The sequence below is a fragment of the Panthera pardus genome, unplaced genomic scaffold (genome assembly GCF_024362965.1).
Source record: "Panthera pardus isolate Hobbes unplaced genomic scaffold, ASM2436296v1 HiC_scaffold_10, whole genome shotgun sequence".
In the NCBI taxonomy this organism is placed as follows: domain Eukaryota; kingdom Metazoa; phylum Chordata; class Mammalia; order Carnivora; family Felidae; genus Panthera; species Panthera pardus.
The window spans coordinates 81,557,853-81,579,664 of record NW_026526655.1 but is presented as its reverse complement, the minus strand read 5'-3'; the positions used below and the strand labels follow the sequence as shown (position 1 = coordinate 81,579,664).

General features: G+C 43.5%; 1 protein-coding gene across 1 annotated transcript in view; it reads left to right on the top strand.

Annotated features, from left to right (window-relative positions):
• The window catches only part of KIF5C (kinesin family member 5C), a 164,382-nt gene that overhangs the window by 60,890 nt on the left and 81,680 nt on the right, over positions 1-21,812 (top strand). Inside the window, exons 4-10 of the mRNA XM_019455717.2 lie at positions 6,552-6,656; positions 11,044-11,092; positions 11,367-11,422; positions 12,123-12,210; positions 17,046-17,170; positions 19,787-19,891; positions 20,263-20,411. Coding sequence (XP_019311262.1) covers positions 6,552-6,656; positions 11,044-11,092; positions 11,367-11,422; positions 12,123-12,210; positions 17,046-17,170; positions 19,787-19,891; positions 20,263-20,411 — 677 coding nt within the window. The remainder of the gene's footprint in view (positions 1-6,551; positions 6,657-11,043; positions 11,093-11,366; positions 11,423-12,122; positions 12,211-17,045; positions 17,171-19,786; positions 19,892-20,262; positions 20,412-21,812) is intronic.

Genomic DNA, 21,812 nt, shown 5'->3' with positions numbered 1-21,812 from the left:
TCTATTAGAAAAGAATCAGCAACAAGCTGAACAGTGGTGTGAGTATCCTAGGGCCTGTGGCCCTAATCTCACTGAGAAAGTCTGTTGCGAAAGTCCCTAAGGGTTTAAAGGAGTGGGGCTACTCTGGGGAGGTGAGTCTCCTCAGAAGAACTGTATGTCAGAGACTTAAAGAAGTTGGCTTGTGGACCAAATTCAGCCCACAGGTATATTTTTATTTGGACTATACAGCGTGTTTTACATTTTAAAAAATTTATTATTATTGTACATATTTTAAAATTGCAGGCAGTGTTTAAAATGGGATGATTTCACATAATTCTAAGTTTCTAAATCTGGCTGAAAATTCTGAAGATCCTGGGGCACATGGCTGGCTCAGTCAGTGGAGTGTGGGACTCTTGATCTTGGGGTTGTGGGTTCGAGCCCCACGTGGGGTGTAGGGGTGTAGAGATTACTTATGAAGATTCTATGACACTGGATGAAATTTCAACCTAATATAAAGTGTAAACTTCACTAGAGCAGAGCTCTTCATTGTCTTGTTTGCCTGTTTATTGACATTTCCACTGTGTGAAACAGCGACTGTCACCTGGGAGGGGTTCCATAAAATAGTTGTTCAATTGATACCCTCATGCCCTGTCCAGTCCACACTGGCCCCATCCCTGCACACTGCAAGAGAGTATGAATGTACGTGCAGCATCCTCTGTCATTAACTTACACACCTGGCCCTGTGAGCTCTCGAAGGTGTGACCCCAGTGCAAATTGTTGGCGGTGGAGGTCTGCGGCTCCAGGCTGTGTTCCAGACAAGGCACGTCTGCGGACAAAATTGGCCCCCTTTGTGTCTTCTGTTCCTGCTTTTTGCCACGGACTCCTGTAAGCCCTTCAGGGCGGATAATTCTTTAAAAGGCTCCCCTGACAGGTGAGGAGAGGTAAAAGAGTGGTTGTTACAAGCAACTGTGCAGAGGAAGTTTGGGGAATTCAGCTTACAAGCAGCAGGGTAAGATGAATCCTTGATCCTTCAAGCTTAGGATTTTCATGTTCGGTACCCTCCTGGGAATGTCTCTGAGTGAGCCAGCCGGCTGGCCAGCCGCTGCAGAATCGGTTTAGCTTATGAATCATTCCTATTGAAGAGGAGATTTCAAAGGCCCGAGGCAAAAAGCCTTGAGGCTCTGATGTTCTGCTCACACCGATTTCAAGTGTGCATCGGACTCTGGGGGATCTCGTTTCTGTGGTGTTGACTTACGTTCACCCATTTTGCAGTGGACAGTGGTTCAGAGATTGGAGAGATTAAAGGAGGCATCAGGTTTATTTGCCACTGCTTCTGCACAGAGTAGGACTGTCGCCTGACACCTGAGCCTTGGCCCCCTGTCTTCTTGCACCTCATGTTCTCCTGCAGTGAGACGCGGGCATGGCCAGCCCCTCGCCTGCCTCTCTTGCTGAGCCCCAGACCCTTGACCTTCTAGGCACCAGAAAAGTTGCAGTTATAGATTTCCTAAGTGCCAGCCTTCCCAGTAGCTGTGACAATAGCTCCTTCATAAGGCATATGAGAGAGAGAGAGAGAGAGAGAGAGCACATCTCATGATGGTATCCATCAGTCTCCAGGTTCTTGGAAAATTACCAAATGGTATATAAAACAACAACAAAAATGCAATATTTAGAACTCCCCCCCCCCCCGCCCCCCAATCATAGGGAATGTTTACAAGAATGACCTTTTTGGCTTTCGAATTAATTCATCTTTGGGAAATACAAGATATTTGCTAAATGTCAGAAATTTAAATTGTAAACCATCAAAGGAGAGACCTGTCCCCAGAGTAAAATCTTAGTTTGTGTTGTGTGCGGGGGGCATCGGTGGGTGTGAGGAGATGGCAAAGAGGTATGCCAGCTCTTTAAAACCAAAATCGGAGATGTTGTGTTAAATGAGAGCATCTGGAGCCCTCTGTCTCACAGTGTGAACCTTACAAGGCCTGCAGCACTGCTGTGGGCCCAGAGGGACCCATGGCCCCCTAAAGGGAACTGGCTTCTGTGCGGGTTCCTCTCATAGCTGCCTAAGTTCTGTAGCCTTTTCATCCTTGTCGGTTTTAACAGGTTGATTGTAAGGGGTTGCTTTTCTTTATTGTGACTTCTGAATATCACATGTTTGTGTCCACGGGAGGACGGGGTGGGGCAGATGGGAGCCCTTTCCCAGCATCGCCCTGCCCCCACAGACACTTAGTTTAGTTCTTTCTGTAGGGTGATTATAGATTGGAAAGACGGTAGGGGATACTTTAAAGGAAAACAGAGGAAAGGAGGAGCCCCGAGCCGAAGTCATAGAGACTGTGGGAGACCAAGAAATCCAGGATCCTGGAATGCAATTAAATTAAAAAAAAAAAAAAAAAAAAAAAAAAAGCCCTGCAGGGCTTGCACCATCTGAAAGGATTTTATGTATTCGGAATTATACATTGTGATCTTTCAAAGGCTTTTGGAAGGGGATGTTAACTCCCTGAATGGACAGAGCTGTCACATTTTAAAGCTGTTTTTCATTTTAATCCCCTCATTTTTGGTCTGACATCCAGTGGTGATTCCATTACTTTCTATTGAGGAGAACAAACAGATAAGCCTACATAAAATTGGAAAGATTAGCTTCTGAAGATGGAGCATTTAAGGCGGATTTTCAGTAAAAATAGGAAACACTTGTCAGTGCTGATGCCAGGCTTGGTAGGGCACCGTGGTGCACTGGGCCCAGGGCAGGTGCAGCCGGTGCTTCTAGGGCTGGGGTGAGGGAGGGCTGCTGGCGGTGCTGGCTATCCAGGGGAAGGGAGGGCTGGACCTTCGTTCAGTGTGTGTTGCCCGGGAGGGCTTCTCTGGGCCCCGTGCCTTGCTTTGTGTCCCTCTTCAGCACCGATTTAGACAGATGGAGACACGCTGTTTTTCCTTCTGCCCACAAGGGCACCAGGAGCCCGTGGAATGGTGCAGGCCACCCCACTGCTGAGCTGAGCCAGCCGAGTGATTTTTAATGAGCCTGTCCGAGTGCATTGGTGCTCGTGTGAGCTGACGGGCCGCCTGCTTTCCCATCTTAAGTGTTTCAGGAAACCATCCTGCTTGGGAGGTTGAGAAGGCAACTGGGGCTAGAACAAAGGGAGTCTTGTTCTGCGGCCAGTGGCCTGGGTCTGGTTTCTTCTTTCACACATGTTCCGAGAAGGCCACGTTCAGAAGTGGGAGAAGTTTTGGAAGAGGATTATGTAGGATACAAGTATACAAATGTTCTTTGTGTTTTCTGGGAGAAGAAAGATGGTGAAGTGGGACATTCCTTTGCTACTCAAGTCCATCCCTGATCCTCCAGCCAACTGAACTTGTCATGGCTCTCTTAATGGGGTATTGTTTCTCAGTTCCTATGCCTCTGTTGCATTCCTCTCATCTCATCTTCCTGCTTCTTGCCCATCCTGATCTCCATCTCTCAAGATTTGCTGTCCCTCGGGGAAGCCATCTCATATCACCACAGCTGGAAAGGACTCTCTGTTCTCTGAATTTCTATAGCTCTCTGCTTTTTACCACCTTTTATCACCTGAGGTGACTATTGTGTGTGTGTTTGTGTATTTTATTTGAAGAAAGAGTGAAGACCTTTATTGAGCACCCCTCCGTCTCATATACATACACCACACACATCAACACCCTCTCAACACCACTCACACCCACACACTACATCTCTCTCTCTCTCTCTCTCTCTCTCTCTCACTCACACACACACACACACACACACACACACACTGTCTTGGCAGGCTCAGTGTACTGAACATAAAGCCTCAGCTGTCACCACTCCTGGGCCTATGAGCTAGATCAAGCATCCCAGCCCCTAAACCTTTGCTAGATTTGAGTGTCACTTCTGTGACCATGGGAATGGAGGTATTATCATGCCTTCTCCAAATTAACATGTCCTTCCCTCTCATGTGATTTTTGGGTGTGGGCTTCAGGGAAGCAACAGAGAGTGTCGCAGACTCATCCCTGGTTCTGCCTTGGTTCTTACCCTGACAAAGGCAAACAAAGGGATGTCAATATTTGTGTGAGCCAGAAATCAATTGGAAGATAAACCTTTTGAAAGGGAAAGTATCTAGAGAAACAGACTGGAGTCATTTATAAATGATTTGTGAATTATCACTCGTTCTTCTTTGTCTGTGAACCACTGAGGAGAAGCTAAAGGATTATGATGGATTATTGAAGGGTTCTGCGGGAGCGTGGGGGGACACTCCTCAGACTCTCTGAGGTGGATTGACCCAATGGCATCCTGACATTTGACTGGAGAGAGATCTGTGTTTTCACTGTCTTGTGTCATTTCTTAATTATTTGTTTGTTTGTTTTTGTTTATTTATCTAGGGAGTGTGAGTGGGGAAGGGGCAGAGAGCAAGGGAGAGAGAATCCCAAGCAGGCTTCACACTGTCAGAGCTGAGCCCCACATGGGGCTTGAACCCGTGAACCATGAGATCATAAACTGAGCCAAAATCAAGAGTCAGACACTTAACCTACTGAGACACCCAGGCACCCCTTTCACTGTCCGGGTCATTTCTGCCAGCAATTTTCATAGTCCTGAGCATACAGGGCCCAGTGTTTGATGTTTATGATGGCCTGTGAGAAGTAAGATTACCAACATTTGAGAAACTCTGTGTCTCAGTCATTCAGGGCTATTTTCCTAAGATATATGTTAATGGTCCGGGATAGAAATATATTTTCAGACTCTTCAGGTCAAATAAACCCCAACGACTGTTTAATGAGAACCTAATATGAGCTGAATAATATAATGCTAACATTTATTGTCCCTAAGCACTTTATGTATACTGTTTAATTTGTATTCTACAATAATTCTATGCAGTAGACACCGTACTAAGTATCATAAGAAGTGGGAAGAAATACATATGCGCTGGCCACCTTGCCTTTAGGGACTGTACAGTCAAACAAAAAGCAATATAAAGATATCAAATGATATAGGATTCTTAGCAGATGAAGGCATTCCAGGAGAGAACCCATTTTCCCGGGTAAGAGAGCTTTGCCAGAGGACAGATATATCTAAAGTCAGCTTTTCTCTTGCTTTCAAGAGAGTGGAAGGTTAGGGATCAGGTGTGCAAAGGAGGATTCACAATGTAGAGCGCTTTGTGGCCTGGAGTTAGTGCCAGGGTCCATGTGACTTCTTGCTTTTGGTAACTCAAATATTGGCTTGAAAGTCAACCTGTCAAAGAGGAGCTATGTGGTGAATCCCCGAAGGATAAAGAAGATCTGATTGAGGAAAACAAAGCAGGTCTTCCAGGTGGCAGGGAGATTTGGAACAAGGATATGAGTCATCGTGTTGCTGAAGGCTGTTGGTGTCCCTGGGAGACTGAAGAGTAAGACGGGTTTTGTGATTTTCTTATAGTTCCAGTTTTTTTTTTTTCCCAGAGTTTTATAACTTTCTGAAGGTCTGAAAAACTCTGGGAATACTGTTGCCAACGATTACTTTAGACCTGCAGACTATGTGTTTGTGCACTGATAGGTGGCTTAACATGGAACAGAATAGAACTTGGAGCGTGGGAGTAAGGAAGGCTCTCTGGGAGCCCTTGCTAGGGCTGCCGCTGTAAATACTTCTAGAGCTCTTCTTTAGGAATTGCTTTCAAATACTACGGCATATCTTTTTTGAAAGTTTTCAGAGGCAGCAAATCTGGATCTTAAACATGGATTTAGTAAAATAGTTCAAATCACAGAAGAACTCATCTAACCCATTACCCCTTAGATAAAATATCCCTCAACCCCCCCACCCCCACCCCCACACCCCGCCTTAGGGTTGGAGGAGGGTTCCTAGGGGTGCTGGCTCCATGGGAAGAGAGGGCTAGACCTCTCTCAGAGAAAAAAGGGGGGTAAAAGAATAAGAGAATATATTACAAGTGGATTTAAGTATTAGAAACAGCCCACCCCCCCCCCCAAAAAAAAGAGAAGAAAAGAAAAGGAAAGGAAAGAACCAAAAATTACTTGAACAATTCAGGCTGGGAATTATGGATTTTTAAGAAATCGATGAAATGGCTTTTCTTGATTGGTTTGTGAAGCGATACTGAAGGTTTTTCTAGAATAAGGTGAGAAATTTTTGAGCAATGATGACATAAAAGAAACTATCAGCTCTCAAGGTGGCTTTATTAACGCAGATTAACTTGGACTTGTACCTTCTGATCAGTTTGTAAAAATTTCAAAACAAAAACCACCTTTGGGATGTGATAGTCACCCTATAATCTCAGTCTTCCTCCCGCCCTCCTGCCCTCCTCCCTTCTACCCACACCCTTACCCACATACACCCATTTGCTGCCATGAGCGGCAGCAGGAGTGAATATTTTTGGGGCTTGATAGAACAAGCCCCCCACTGCTGGTAAAAGGAGCAGCATGCTGATCTATTTCCATGAACTTAACGGTCTGTTTGCCTGCCAGGTGGACCCTCCAAAGGAGCAGACATACGTGTATGGGTGTTCCCTCTTCCACGGTGTTCTGTTCGTGCATCCACATATGGTCCCTTCTCTCAGACAGGTTTCCCAGCACTCTTTAGCTCCCTGTGCTTGTGTTTTTTCACTCACTAGGGGAAGCTACATGACCCTCAACTCATGGGGATCATCCCAAGGATCGCGCACGACATCTTTGACCACATCTATTCCATGGATGAAAACCTGGAGTTTCATATCAAGGTAAGTGCCCTTGATTAAGTCCAAGGAGAAGAAACTGAGCCCCAAATCATGTTTCTTAGCTTTCTTCTTTTTCTGTGTACATAAAAGATGATTTTTATGTATTTTAGATGATGTGCCATCATAAGCAAAGCCATAGTTATTTAATGGTTCAGGTTAATACTGAGGAAATAATTGAGATAAAGTAAAAGCCTTCTTTAGGATGGAATCATCTTGATAGTTGTTTGAATTCTATACTTACCCTGTAGATTTCTAGAGATGTGACCAGAATGTGTCTATGATTGGGTGAGGACAGCATTTCCCAAAGTATGTTCCAGGTCCCTCATATTAATAGGTGGGTTACCAGGGAAAAGGTTTATGTGGCCAAATAAGCTGGAAAAAATGTTTTGTTGAAAAATGTTAGATTCATCACAAGTTAAACATGCTATTATGCAGCATAATTCTACAAAGGGGACATGTAGTATATTACATTTTCCCGCGTATTTGACTGTGGACATATTTTTCTCCTTTTGGGGTATGATAGAATAGTGTTTTGGGAAGCACACTTTGACAAGTATTAGGGAAGGTATTATCCTTCCTGTTTTTTGTTTGTTTGTTTGTTTGTTTGTTTTAAACCAGAACCTCTGCTCTGACTTAAATTTGAATTGAAAGAGATTTTTAATCTCTTAACTATAGCTGTTAATTCATAACATTGAGTATTAGGGGTATATTCGTTGGAGCTCCTTTGTTCGCAAGAGATTGAAAGCCACTTGTTTAAGCAACTAGAGAAAACTGTTATAAGGTACAAAATGTGAAGGCATGTGGCTTGGGGGTTGTAGAAAAGTAAGAATCCAGACCCTGCTTTTCCTTTAAATTTTTTTTTTTTAAATTAAAAAGCTTGAGATACATTTCATGCACCATAAAATTCATTTTTAAGTGTACAATTTAATGGTTTTTACTATATTTCAAAAATTACACAATTATGATCACTAATTCCAGAACATTTTCATCACCCCCGAAAGAAACACTATCCCTGTTACAGTCCCTGCATTTCTGTCTGCTTGCTTTATCTTTGTTCAGGGGGTGCATGGGTAAGGGGAGAAGGACCATGGTAACTCCTGTTCCACATCCATTATTCCCGATTCCTAATTCCCCAGGGAGTGGGCTCCTTGGCCTAGCCTACAGCAGGGCTTGCCCCCAGCTCTGATTAGTGTTGTCCAGGATACACATGGCTGGCTGAGTTCCTGCCATGGCGACTGGGGACGGTGTGGACAGGGGGTGAGGAAGAGACACAGGCAGTTCTAAGAAGACTTGGTGCTGAGGACATGAGCCAAGAGGCTGACCATTCTTTAAGGCTGGGTTAGTGCACTAGGCCCATCATTTAAAAAAATTTTTTTAACGTTTATTTATTTTTGAGACAGAGAGAGACAGAGCATGAACGGGGGAGGGTCAGAGAGAGAGGGAAACACAGAATCTGAAACAGGCTCCGGGCTCTGAGCTGTCAGCACAGAGCCCGACGCAGGGCTTGAACTCATGGACTGCGAGATCATGACCTGAGCTGAAGTCGGACGCTTAACCAACGGAGCCACCCAGGCACCCCTAGGCCCATCATTTTAGAGATGAAGAAACTGAAGTTTAAAGACAGCACTGGCTGGCCATAGTTACGTATCAGGTTATTGGCAGCAGTTACAGATCAGGTTATTAGACTCTTGATCTCACCAATCCCAAGTGCAACACCTTTCCATTATGTTAAACTTCCACCTTACTTATTTCTGCTATGTGCCTTTCCTAAATTATATAAAAACAAGGCAACAACTGTTTGCCCCATTATAAATTAGATCTGGCAAGTCTTTTTACTTTATAAATCTTTTTGCTCCCTTTATTGGCTAATGCTGGTTTCTCCTCTTTGCCAGGGTTCTTTATATCTAAGGATACAGAAGCCTGTTGCTTTGATGGGATCAAGATTTAGGAGCTTAGTACATCTTTAAGGCTGTTTGCATTTAAATACCTTAAACTACTGTAGGGTTCTTATGGGATAATCCCAGAGTAAGATGTTAAACCAATTACTGCCCTCAAAATAGTGTGAATCTTATTAAGATAAAAACAGCCCCAGCATGAAGCAGGAGAGAAGAAACAACACCCAAGTCTCCAGGGCTGAATTTTACAGTCTGGCTTTCTGTTCTGCATTTGTAGTTATGCTCACTTATTTCATACATCATAATTATAAGTGGGAAGGCTAGCGATTGTTCCATATTTGAACTGAGCAGTGACAGGCTTAATCAAGAAAAAGAGGCTTGATTAAAACACTATTGAAAATCTGTTCCTTAAAGTGAGCCCCATAGAGGTTTTAAACATTATTTCTGAACATGCAATTTCTTAATGCAAAACAATTGCATATTTATTTTTCTTCCACCTGGTCTCAGAAAGCATTTGCAATGACAAAAATAACAAAATCACTCCCCCTCACCCTACTCAAGCACCAGTATCTTCTGTGGTAAAAGAAGATATTAAATGTGAACAGGATTTTAATTGCCATATTTGTTGACATGTAATTTATGACTGCTTTTTAGTGTAATTTCTCTGTAATCTATGGAAATAAGGATACATGTGTACATCTCAAAGATACAGAAGTCTTTTTTTTTAAATCTTCTTTAAAGTTTATTTATTTTTGAGAGAGAGAGACAGAGACAGAGTGCAAGCAAGGGAGGGGCAGAGAGAGGGTGACACGGAATTTGAAGCAGGCTCCAGGCTCTGAGCTGTCAGCAGAAAGCCCGATGTGGAGCTTGAACTCACAGACCACGAGACCATGAGCCAAAGTCAGACACTTAACCGACTGAGCCACCCAGGTGCCCCTCAAAGATGCAGAAGTCTTAATGAAAGCCAGGCAGTCTTGAAATGCAATAGAATGGGTTGGAACCAGGGTTGAGTTGGCCACAGGGAGGCTGAATGAGAGATGTATAAGATTAGAGGCCAAACAAACCCTAGGATTCCAGCCACAGGAAGAAGTTTCAGGAGCAGTGATTCTTTCCAAGGTCAACTAGGTGTGTCTGTGATGTGCGAGGCTTGGTGACTGGGGAGTTTGACAGATGATCAGGCAGGCTCAGGTTGTTAGGGAGACAGGCAATATGGAGAGGATGGCCAGGTACAGGTTCCAGAGTTTGAAGCCCCAGCTCTCAGAGAAACTGGGAAGTCACTAGGCTCCAGGCTGAGACACAGACAAGGTAATAAGTGGGACTGAGTTGGTGAGGACTAGCCTTGAGTTGGGGAAGCTTCACTTCCCACAACCAGAGGTAGAACTGGTTCAGAGCTAGGATGCAGGGGTGACGTCTTACCTGTAGAGTTACACTCCAACTTTACAACTATTTTGGCACGTTTTTTCTTCCTTAACAACTTGTTTATCCATTCTTTTGTTTAGGTTTCAAGAAAACCCATAAACATGAGAGAAAGAAAAGTTGATCTGAGATGCAGAAGGCAGGTGTAGACAAAAAGTGCAGAATCCTAGACAGAATTTTTGACATCATCGAGTCCAAATGGCTTCATTTGACAGATGGGAAAACTGAGGCCTCTCGTCTCAGTTACATGTGAATTAAACCCCCAAGATCGCATATCTAGTTAAAGCTGTTCTCAGATGTCAGCTGACATAAGAACTAACCAGGGATTAGAAGCAGATTCGTAGGACCTGTTCCTGGAGATTCTGATTCAGGAGGACTACAATAGGGTTCATGATTCTGCAATTTAAACAAAGGCTATGGATCATGCTGATGCAGGTGGTTCTGGGCTGGCATTTGAGAATAATTGATGGGAAGGCTTCCTTTCCCTCTCGCAGGCTAGTCTGTCTTTCTTAAATCACATTTTGTTCGGACCTTTCCTGGACTCCCCAAAGCTGGCCACCATCAGCAGCTCTCTCTCCCTGTTCCCTTTGAGCTCTTGTAGTTCCAAGCAAAGTGCCCTTATTCCAGTCCCTACTTCTTCATGTGAGTGTTTCATCCCAGTCTGGTGAGGGTGTCAGTGTCACACATGAGGAGAGGCCTACTGATTTTTGACAATTGCTCGTGAAGGACGTTTCTGTTGCAACTGTTGTCCTACCTAGAAGTTTGCTTGGTGCTCACATAGGGTGAAAAGGAGAGTCGTTCTGTGAGTGGATGCCCAGCACACAATGTAAGGAGCACCTGAGTCAAGACCACAGAGGCCGTCAAGCACGGAGAGTGGCCGCACTGGGCAGCGGCCCGCAGAGCAGGCTGACGCGTCAGGAGGCTGGAGAGCCCGGAGAGTCGGCCAACTCTTCACTTTGTGGCCCCTCTTCTTGCTCTTCTTAGCCGTACATGACAAAGACCTTCTATGAGTTTTAATAGTGATAGTTTTTAAATACAGTGTGGCATTTCTGTTTCAAACTCCATTTGTTTTTAACTAGGTTTCCTATTTTGAGATCTACTTGGACAAAATCAGGGACTTACTGGATGGTGAGTAACCTGAATGCTTGTCCTCTATTTGCTCTGTAACTAAGGTCCAGGGAGGCTGAAAGGATTCACAACACTTCTGCTTAAGGAACTAATGAAAATACAGAGATCTTTTATTGTCTTTACACTATCTGCTTGTTCTCAGCCAAGGCTTAAACTTGCGTATGGCAAAGACATGAGATTTGCCTGTCTTCGGTAACAATTTCTCTTTATCCTCCAATACTGAGTCTTTAACTTTTCTTCTCTCCTCTGCATGCCATCATTATTATCTCTGTAGTATCCAAGACGAACTTGGCTGTTCATGAAGACAAAAACAGAGTCCCGTATGTAAAGGTATGAGGAAAACTTGATGATGCAATTGACTTGTCTCCGGTCACTGTCATCATAATTATTATGTAATATGCTCACAACGTTACCTATAAAGTGTATGGAGGTATTTCATCATGTTCCTTACATTTAATATTCATCTGGTAAAAAAAATAGACATTTAATTTCTCCAGTTGTATCTCTGTAAATATACCACAGATGTCTAATCACATAAGGTAAGAATTGGAGAAGTGAACAAATATTTATTATTCACATGTGAAGAGGCTTTTATATGGAGGATAATTGCTTATACTTTGTAGTTAGAGGAAGCCCAGCAGAGCATTATGTCTAGAATGTGTCTAATTAAAGTTGGGGACTAGAATGGAAGGCAAAGCAAAATTTCATCCATTTCTTTTTCTGTCACTGGTTTTCTTTATTCTGTTTCTCAGAAACAGAAACTCATGCTGTTGAGTAAGAACAGGTATTTAAAAATCTAGGAAAATCTGGCATTTCTTTTATGGTTTACTTCTGGGTTTCCCAAGGTTTGCTCAGACTTCTTTTTCATGTAGAATTCAAGCCAGAAGCAGGAGAAAAAATGGTGGGATCAACACTGGAGCCTTTCTCTTAATCTGCACCTCTAGGAGAAAAATGGGAAAATGTTTAGCTGTCTTAAAATACTGGTGTTTTCTGGTCCTTTAATGGTGAACCTGAAACAACTCTTTTGCAGGGGTGCACCGAGCGCTTTGTGTCAAGCCCCGAGGAAGTCATGGATGTGATAGATGAAGGCAAAGCAAACCGACACGTGGCTGTAACAAGTAAGCTTGGTGTCCTGTTCCCTCCCCTGTGAGTCAGGGTACAAGTATCTGCCCACCCGCCAGGATGGCTGGGTTATGAGGTCCAAAGGAAATAATTCAGGGGAAGGCAGTTGTAAAGCAGTGGCTTGGATGCAGACAGGTGTGTGCAGTCTGAGTGCATCTAGGCACATCGTGGGAAGCAGTGCCTTCTGCTGTGCAGGGAACTCTGGGAAATAGCAGGTGAGGTTCTCTGGGCCCTGGCAGCACCCTTTGTCTGGACCCTGGGGAAAACAAGCAACCCACCGAGACAAGGGGATTAAAAGTCAGCTTCTAAATGTATTTCAACCATGTTGTTGTTCAGGTTAAAAAAAATTACAAATGAACAAATTTTATATGGCCAGTCATATGTGTGGAAAGAAACCACACTAGATTTCTGCCCTGTGTAAAAAGGGAAAAGGAAAGCCAGGAGGAGCTCAGAAAGAGCAGGGAGCGTTATTGAAAACTTTTCTAGGCTGTGTTAATCACAGGCATGTTCAGGTCAGCTTGTTTTTCTTGCATTGCCTTCCTCGGCATTTGCATGCACCTTGGGGAAGTCGTCATAAGTTGTTAGAGCAGCAGAGGCTCCATGAAAAGATGGTGGCTGTCTGTCTTATTCAGAGGGATGTGGACAAACCAGAGTGAGTTCAGATGAAGAGGAGCTGAGAGAACTAGGGATTCCTAGCTCGGAAGAAAGAAAAAACTCTGAGGAGGACATATGGACGATGTAATATTTCTCAACATGTTCAAGTTGCTGTCATTAAGAAACTCAGTGTGCTTTGTATGATCCAAATGGTGGACCACCCAGGGTTGTGGAAGCTACAGGGGGGCAGGTTTTGACCAACCACAAGAACTCTCTGATCCTGATAGCTGCCCCAAGTTAAGCCTGCTGCCTAGAGGGGCAAGGAGTTCCCTGTGACGTATACAAGAGATTAAGGCATTGGTTGGTGACTGGTCAAGACTCTTTAAGTCTCTTCCATCCAAGGCTCTATGATTCTGTCACCCAGAACTGTAATTCTCAATCTGTTCTTTACCCGACTATCAGACGATAATTACATATGTGGCAGATTTCATAGGTGAGCCTAGACATGTATACAGTGTAGGTTAAATTCTACTTATTTCTCTTCTGCTTACACATATACTTGAAAGAATGTAAGCCTGATATTCTTATCATAATAGTATCTCTCATTTATAGATAAATTATTTACTTGATTTCTTCAGCTGTTGTTAGTCATGAGTTATTCAGGACATACTTGACAACCCATCTTGGCCCCTTGGTCCCGAACTGTTGGTCTAGAACATTACTAGTTTTCTTATCATTCTGGTAAGCTGGTTTTTAAATGATTTTGGTAAGATATGCATAACATTAAACTTACCATTTTAACCGTTTTTATGGGTACAATTCAGTAGCCTTACGTCCATTCACAATGTTGTACAACTATCACCACTATCCATTTCCAGAATTTAATCATCCCAAAGTTAAACCCCATGCCCATCGAACAATAACTCCCCACACTTCCTCTTCCCAACTCCTGGAAACCACTACACTACTTTGTGTCTCAATGGATTCGACCGCTCTAGCTGCCTCACATAAGTGAAGTAACATAGGTCCTCCTGTGACTTGTTTCACGTAGCATAACGTCTGCAAGGTCCATCCAATAGGTAGCGTATGTCAGAATTTCCTTTCTTTTTGAAATGCTAATATTCTGTTGTACATGTATACTGCATTTTGTTTATTCATTCATCCATAGTTAGACGTGTAGACCCTGTGTTGCTTCCACCTTCTGGCTGTTGTGAATAATACTGCTATGAACATGGCTGTATAAATATCTGCTCAAGTGTCTGCTTTCAGTTCTTCTGGGCATATACCCAGAACTGGAATTGCTGGATCATATGTTAATTGTACTTTGAAGTTTTTAAGGAACTGCCATACTATTTTCCATGCAGCTGCACCATTTTACATTCCTACCAACAAGAGCACGCAAGTTTTAATTTCTCCACATCCTTGCCATTACTTCTTACTTTCTATTTTTGTTTCTTTTAAAGGTTATTGATGTATTTATGTTTGTATGTATGTATTTATTTTAGAGTGAGATGAGGAGAGGGGCAGAGGGAGGGAGGGAGAGAGAGAGAGAGAGAGAGAGAGAGAGAGAGAGAGAGAGAATCTTAAGCAGTCTCTACCATCAGCATGGAGCCCAATGCGGGGCTGGATTCTACAACTCTGGGATCATGACCTGAACTGAGATCAAGAGTTGGACACTTAACTGACTGAGTCATCCAGGCGCTGCTATTTTTGTTTTCAGTAACCATGCTAATAGGTGTGATGTGTGAGGTCACTGTGGTTTGATTTGCATTTCACTAATGTTTAGTGATGGTTGGCATTTTTCATGTGTTTATTGGCCATTTGTACATTGTCTTTGAGGAAATGTCTGTTTAGGTCCTTTGCTCATTTTATAATTAGGTTGTTTTCTTATTGTTGATTTATAGGAGCTCTTATCTTATTCTTGATCTAAATTCTTTATCAGATATGTGATTTGCAAATCTTGTCTCTCATTCTGTGGGTTGCCTTTTCATTCTGTCAATACTTCCTTTCATGAATAAAAGTTTAATTTTGATAAAGTGCAATTTATCTATTTTTCTTGTTGTTGCTTAAGGTTTTGGTGTTATTGCCAAGAAATCATTGGTAAACTCAGTGTTATGAAATATTTCCCTTATGTTTTCTTCTAAGGGTTTATAATTTTAGCTTTTACATGTAGGTTTTTGATCCTTTTTATGTTAATATATGGACTAGGTAAGAGTCCAACTTCATTTTTTTGCATGTGATCTCGACACTCTTGTTGAAAATTCTTCTGACCATTTTATGTGAGGGTTTATTTCTGGGCTGTCTTTCATCTGTCTATAGGTTTGCCTTTGTACCAGTACCACACTGTTTGATTACTGTAGCTTTGTAGTAAGTTTGAAATCAGTAAGTGTGAGAACTCCAGTTTTGTTCTTTTTCAAGATTGTTTTGGCTATTTGGGGTTCCTTGAAATTCCATATGAATTTTAGGATGGACTGTTCTATTTCTGTAAAAAACACAACGAGGATCTTGATACAGATTATATTAAATCTTTAGACTGGTTTTGGTAGTATTGACATCTTCACTATGTGAAGCCTTCCAACCTATTTATTTGTGTCTTCTTACATTTTGTAGTTTTGTTTTTAATTTTTAAAAAAAGGTTTTATTTCTTTAAGTACTGTCTACACCCAACACCGGGCTCACACTTATAACCCCATGACCAAGAGTTGCATATTCTACCGACTGAGCCATGCAGCTGCCCCTCATTGTGTAGTGTTTAGTATACAGTCTTTTACTTCCTTGGTTAAGTTTACTCCTAAGTACCTTACTCTTTTTGTTGATACTTTAAATAGAATGATTTTCTTTTCAGATTGTTTATTGTTAATATATAGAAATGTGACTGATTTTTGCATATTATTTTTGTATCTTGCAACTTTGCCAAATTCATTTATCAGTTTTGACTTATTTTTTGGTGGAATCTTTAGTTTTTTCCCATATATTCTAGAAAGTTTTGTTTTGTTTTGTTTTGTTGCTGCCAGAGGAAGCAGCTTTTATTCATGCGTTATCTCCAGAAACCAAAAGGACTATCAGCACCTCCTATTCTTCCTGGAGAAGGGAAGAGATAGATATTACCTTTTGGTTTCCCCAAGCCCTGGTCTTGGGGAAACAGCATCTCTGCTGTTTTTCCATCAAATTCAAGGACTATAATTTCTGGAGTGGCAGTGGCATATGTGATAGGAATGTCAGACTGGATGTCAGACTCATGGAGGTCACGGGTGTACCAGCATTTTCCAAAACACCGAGTCCCTTCCTTGTTGGACTCTAGTTGGAACCAATCATTGTCCACATTCTTCTTGTTCTCTACATATCGGATAGGAGACTCCTCCTATCCAGGGTCCAAAAACATTTCTATTTCTAGTGTTTGGCACTAATGAAGCATATTTAATCTGATACTTTAAATAGAATTGTTTTCTTTTCAGATTGTTTATTGTTAGTATATAGAAATGCTATGCACCGAGCATGGGTTATAGAACTGTACTAAAAAAAGAAGTCTTAAACCTTAAGATCATAATCCCTCCTTAAGAAAGCTTGTGATAGTACTGATAAGCAAAGCTTACACACATGACAAAGATAGAATACTTCCAACACTAACCACAATGATAAAGGGTGAGGGACTTAAGGTGAGGGGAGAGGGAGGTGTGAGCTCTTTGCTGCCAAGGCTCAGGCTGGAGCAAGATGTTGGAACATGGGAGGGGGTGCTTCAGACAAAGCTAGAGAATCTGTTATCTTGGATCACTGACTAGGATTCTTAATTTCTTAGCTGTGTGAAGTTATTTTAAATCTTTCATTTCTAAAACAAGCATTGTTCTTGGTGTTTTTTTTTTTTTTTTAAAGAAACTGGTTTTAGATATGTTTAAAAATTGACTGTACTTGGGCACCTGGGTGGCTCAGTCAGTTAAGCGTCTGACTCTTGATTTTGGCTCAGGTCATGATCTCATGATTTGTGAGTTCAAGCCCTATGTCGGGCTCTGTGCGGACAGCGCAGAGCCTGCTTGGGATTCTCTCTCTCATTGCCCCTCCCTGCCTCCTTCTCTCTCTCTCAAAATAAGTAAATAAACTTAATTTTTTTTTTTTAGAGAATTGGCTGGACTTACTTTAAAAAATGGAGCTATTAAGCATGATTTGTTGTGCTTTTTAGATGAGCAACTTGCTACCTAAACTTCCTGTTCTTTGCAGAGCAGTAAACTATTTTCCTTTTCAGATATGAATGAACACAGCTCGAGAAGTCACAGTATCTTCCTGATCAATATTAAACAAGAGAATGTAGAGACCGAAAAAAAGCTCAGTGGGAAGCTGTATCTAGTTGATTTGGCCGGGAGCGAAAAGGTAATTGGTTCCTTATTTGTATTATCTATAATTTTCCCTGTTATCTGCTTCAGTGTGCAGTGGTACACTTCTTATATCTTTTCTGTCCCCGGGTTTCAAAGAGCTTTTAAAGTTTCTGTTGTGCCAAGATGGTATGAAGTCTAACCTTCATTTTCCTGCCCTCTCATTTCTGGTCCTGAAGTCCCCCATTCACGTCACAGGAAGTGCTGTGAGTGCCAGTTCGGGTGTGTGCTGAATAGGCCCCAGTGAGGACGGTAGGCAAGTGTCAGTGTGCACTTAGCCTGGCAAAGGCAGCCTTGCAAATGAGGAAGGGACATGACCTTCTGAGGAAAGGGAAGATCCCCATGTTGTGCCAGACTCAAACAGGCCGGAAACTGGTTTGCCGTTGGACTGTGGCAGTCCTGCCTTTGTAGGTTTGTTTGCTGATAGAAGATCTGGAACCCGGGGCTCTTCCTGCATTCCCTGCTTCTCTCTGCAATAGGTGTGGTCTGATGGGGCCTCACCTGGGCAGCCTCACTTCCTTCAGGCTCCAGTCACTTCCTGGAGCCAGGGTTGTGGCCCAAAGCCCTGCACCTCTGGTTTTATCAAGGCTTTCTTTTGGCCTCTGTCCCATGCTCTCCGAGGCACTGGCTGAGGCCATGCTCTAGACCAGATAGGCTCCATAGAGCCTCCTACCTGCCCCTGCCCGGCCTCCCGCCTGCCTCGCCCAGCCTCACTTCCATGGCATTACCAGAGGCTCCTGCTGCTACACCCTGGCTGGGACGCTGCTCCCCTTGGGTGACATCACAGAGCCAGTCCCTGTGCACAATACCATGCGCACTCCATCACTGATGATCTCATGCTGACTGTCCCCATCAGGGCCAGCCCTAAAGCTTGGTCCATCTCCTGAACTGCCTAGTTGATTCCCAATTACTGCACCCCACCAGTGAGCTGCTATCTGCCAAGCTATGGCCACTAATGTCCATGTAAGTAATGGCTACATGAAATGTTCTCCTGTGTGCATGTGTAAAGCTGTGAGTGGAATGTCATCTGGATGTTCCTGGAAAACTTTCTGGTTGGGAACCCAAAATTTTACTGGTATGGGCTTGTAACTTTAATTAAACAGACACGCACCAGAATGGGAATACAGAGCAGCATCACTCAGTTCTAGACTAACCGTTAGCAACCAGACCACGCTTTGCTGGTCTGGAGAGAGAGCCCATTGGCCCCTTTGCTCTTCCCTCTTTCCCTTCAGAGCACAGAGGTGAGTGTCCGGGGCCTAACTGCAGCTGGAAAAGCCTAATGGCAGTTCAGTGTGGAGGCCTGTCCCCTGCAGTGTCGGATACTGGTGGGACATTTTAAAGTCATGGTCCTGCACATTTTTCCTTTTGCTCACATCGGTTTTCCTTTGCCCTAGAAGTGTCCACATGAATGTGTCAGTGTGATCTACTAGCATGAACTCTGGGCTGTAAGCCCCAACTCCCCTAAATGCGTTCTTCCCTTGGGCTGGCAGTTTGACATCTCTGGAGTGCAAATCTTCCTTGTCTGTAACAGGAAGGCAATTGCACCTGCCTTGCGCATTTCATGGAGTGAAGGTGCTCACATATGAAAGCACCTTAAACAACACGGTGTGAATGGGCTGTTATTACTTGTGACCCATCAGCTGCATTATTTCTGTGTCAGCAGTGGTATCTACACACACAGTTCTCAGAGATGAACGTCTATTGTATTTGAAAACACCTCCCCCTAGACGTGCACTCATTCCTATCATTAGGAGTTTCTCCTTTACTCGTGATTGAAATCAGTCTTTGCGCCGTGTAAAATCGTTTCCCTGCTTTCCTTTCTTCAGAGAGCAGCTGCCCATCCCACATGGTTTGTCCAGTCAGCAGAGCCACGGATCACGTTGTGTTCCCTGTTTCCCTAGCATCTTCTACACTGCTCTCTACCTAGAGCAGATGCAGTCAGGATGAGATTGTCAGTAATAACACAGCAGGGGAGGAGCTGCGAGTGGTCCCTCTGGCTGCAGAGGGGAAAAGACAATTCCACAACGCAATAGACATTTTCTTGACTTTGATGCCCCTAGGTAGCTTTCCTTTTGGATGATTGTTCCCTTTTTCCTTGCTATAGGAGTAAGCAAGGGAGGGAACAGAGTCTGGACAACTCTTGCCACCTCTTATCCCTTGCATGAAGTTGGAGCTCATAATTTACACTTCCCCAATATGTCCATTCCTCATGGCCAGGGTGCTTTCGCTTCAGGAGTTGCCCTGGGCTCCCTTTGGCGTGGAGGCTGTGGCTCAGGCTTGCAGGGCCTTGGCTCTGTGACAGCACAGGGAGCCTGGTTCCCCTGGATGGATGTCCCCCTGGGATGCATCCAGCTCCACCCCTTGAGGCGCGTCAGCCATTCTCCTAAAACCTAATTGAGAGGAAAATGATGAGAGAGAACAAATCCCTAGCCTCAGGCACAAGGGAAGGTTTGATCAACGTGATTCTTACTCACTTTTATTTTTTCTTGCACTCCAGGAGGATTCACATCCACCTCCCTCAACCCCCAGCCCTGTGCCCTCCTGCGAATTGGAATTTTCTACTCTGTGCTTTTGCTGTCCTGTGCAGCTCACTGCTTTCTCTTCTCTCTGGTAGGTCAGCAAGACTGGTGCCGAGGGAGCTGTTCTCGACGAAGCTAAAAATATCAATAAATCTTTGTCTGCTCTTGGAAACGTGATCTCTGCCTTGGCAGAAGGGACAGTAAGTGATCCTGTCCCCATCTATGAAATGAAATTATGAGAAGCCGCTTTTTGGGTCTGTGTATTCTCTTTGCCGCATACCCCAGAGATTCGTTTATTTTTCTTTGGAAAAAAGACAGAGGGAATCCTGGCTGTACACACCCTGCCTGCTGGGAGATCTAGTCCATTAAAATGTATGAATGGTGCTGCTAATTTCCTATTACCAGGTCTCAGAATGGGCACTCTAAACTTTGGCCGAATCCAAAGACCGGGCAACAAATTCTTATTTCACACATATTCCTAAGCCCGGTGTCTCCAACACCAGCTTGCTTATGTTTTTTCTCTGAATGGACAATGGCTATGATAGCCAATACGTTTTCTTTTCCTGAATAGAAAACACACGTACCATATCGGGACAGCAAGATGACTCGAATTCTTCAGGACTCTCTGGGTGGGAACTGTAGAACCACCATCGTTATTTGCTGCTCTCCTTCTGTCTTCAATGAGGCTGAGACCAAGTCAACACTGATGTTTGGGCAAAGGTGGGTGTGGTCTCTCATTCCCAGGCTCTGAGCTGGGTCTTAGGTGTCGGGAATGAGTGGTGAGGGGCTAGTGTCGGCGAGGAAGTAGTGTGAGGGGGCGAGCAGCCTATTACTAAATGGCACCTAGCAGGTAAAGCCTGTAAACTTGAGGCGTCATTCATTGAGACCAAAGAATAGCTATGTGTTAAAAAACTGGGCAGAAATATAGCCAGTCAGGGCTATGATACTTAAGAAAATGCTCAGACTTGTTATAGATGCGATTGCTCGTAATTCAGTGGGGTGCTGCTTTTGTTCTGTATGGAATTAAGTCTCACAGGTTCACAGGATTTTAAGTGTGTACAGCTCCAGACTGATAACTACCTTTAACTCCAGTATTTGGGATCCACCGCGGAGTTAATAGAACCAGAAACTTGGATGACTGTAGAGTAGTTGCATCAATATAAAAAGGGACTAAAGAAATCCTCATACTAACCCTGGGAGTAGGAAGGTGGCTGCTATCTTCCTGCCTTCAAAAATGTCCAAATAGAATCCCTGGATCTCTGAGAACTAACAGTTGGGCAGCAGGGCAGCATGCTAATCCCGAGACAACATTCCCACGTGTGAGTTAGGGCGTGCCCTCCTGCCCTTCCTGCACAGCCCTCCCCACAGCCCAGGGCCCACCTCCTTCAGCCGTGGTCCCTCAGCATCAGTTCAACATGTGGTTTCTTGTGCCCTTGTGCCCTTCCATCCTGAACAGCTTTGCAATCTTCAGACAAGTCACTAGTTCTCTTTGAGCTTTAGCTGCCTTACTTGAATGGATGCACAGAGCTCTCCCCTTACCTTCCTCCCGGGAGCGTGATGTATGGTTATGCCTGAGACATAGATTAAGATGCCTGGAGAAAGGACAGATGGGGGTGGGCATTCTGCACGGGAAATTGTTACGACTTGTTTAAACTGCATTAAACCCCAGTCATTTCCTGATCCCACAACAGAACATAGAATTACATAGTCATGGCACCTGTGGGATATCTAAATAAATAATAATTACATCAAAGTGTTGTAGAACTAATCTGTCTTTTAAACTGGATTTGGGTCCTTTACTTCTCATATTACTCCCTTGATTATTCAAATGCTTAGGTCAGTGGATTGCAGTAGGATAGCGCCTACTTTTCTCAAGGGTCACGGGATACTTATAAACCAGTATAAGTGTGTGGGAAACAGACTACCACGGTGATCATCCTGCCTGTCCTGTCTCTCCTGGTCTCTTCATCTTAAGCTTTAACATTTTTGTCTGAAGACATGTTTGAGCAAACCAGCACCAAATGCTTTTATGGAGGAAATATCTCTTTAATAAAAGTTTCTCACTTGCAAAGCAAAAAATAATCTGAATCATTGCAAGCCAACGTTGTCCTAGAGCACAGG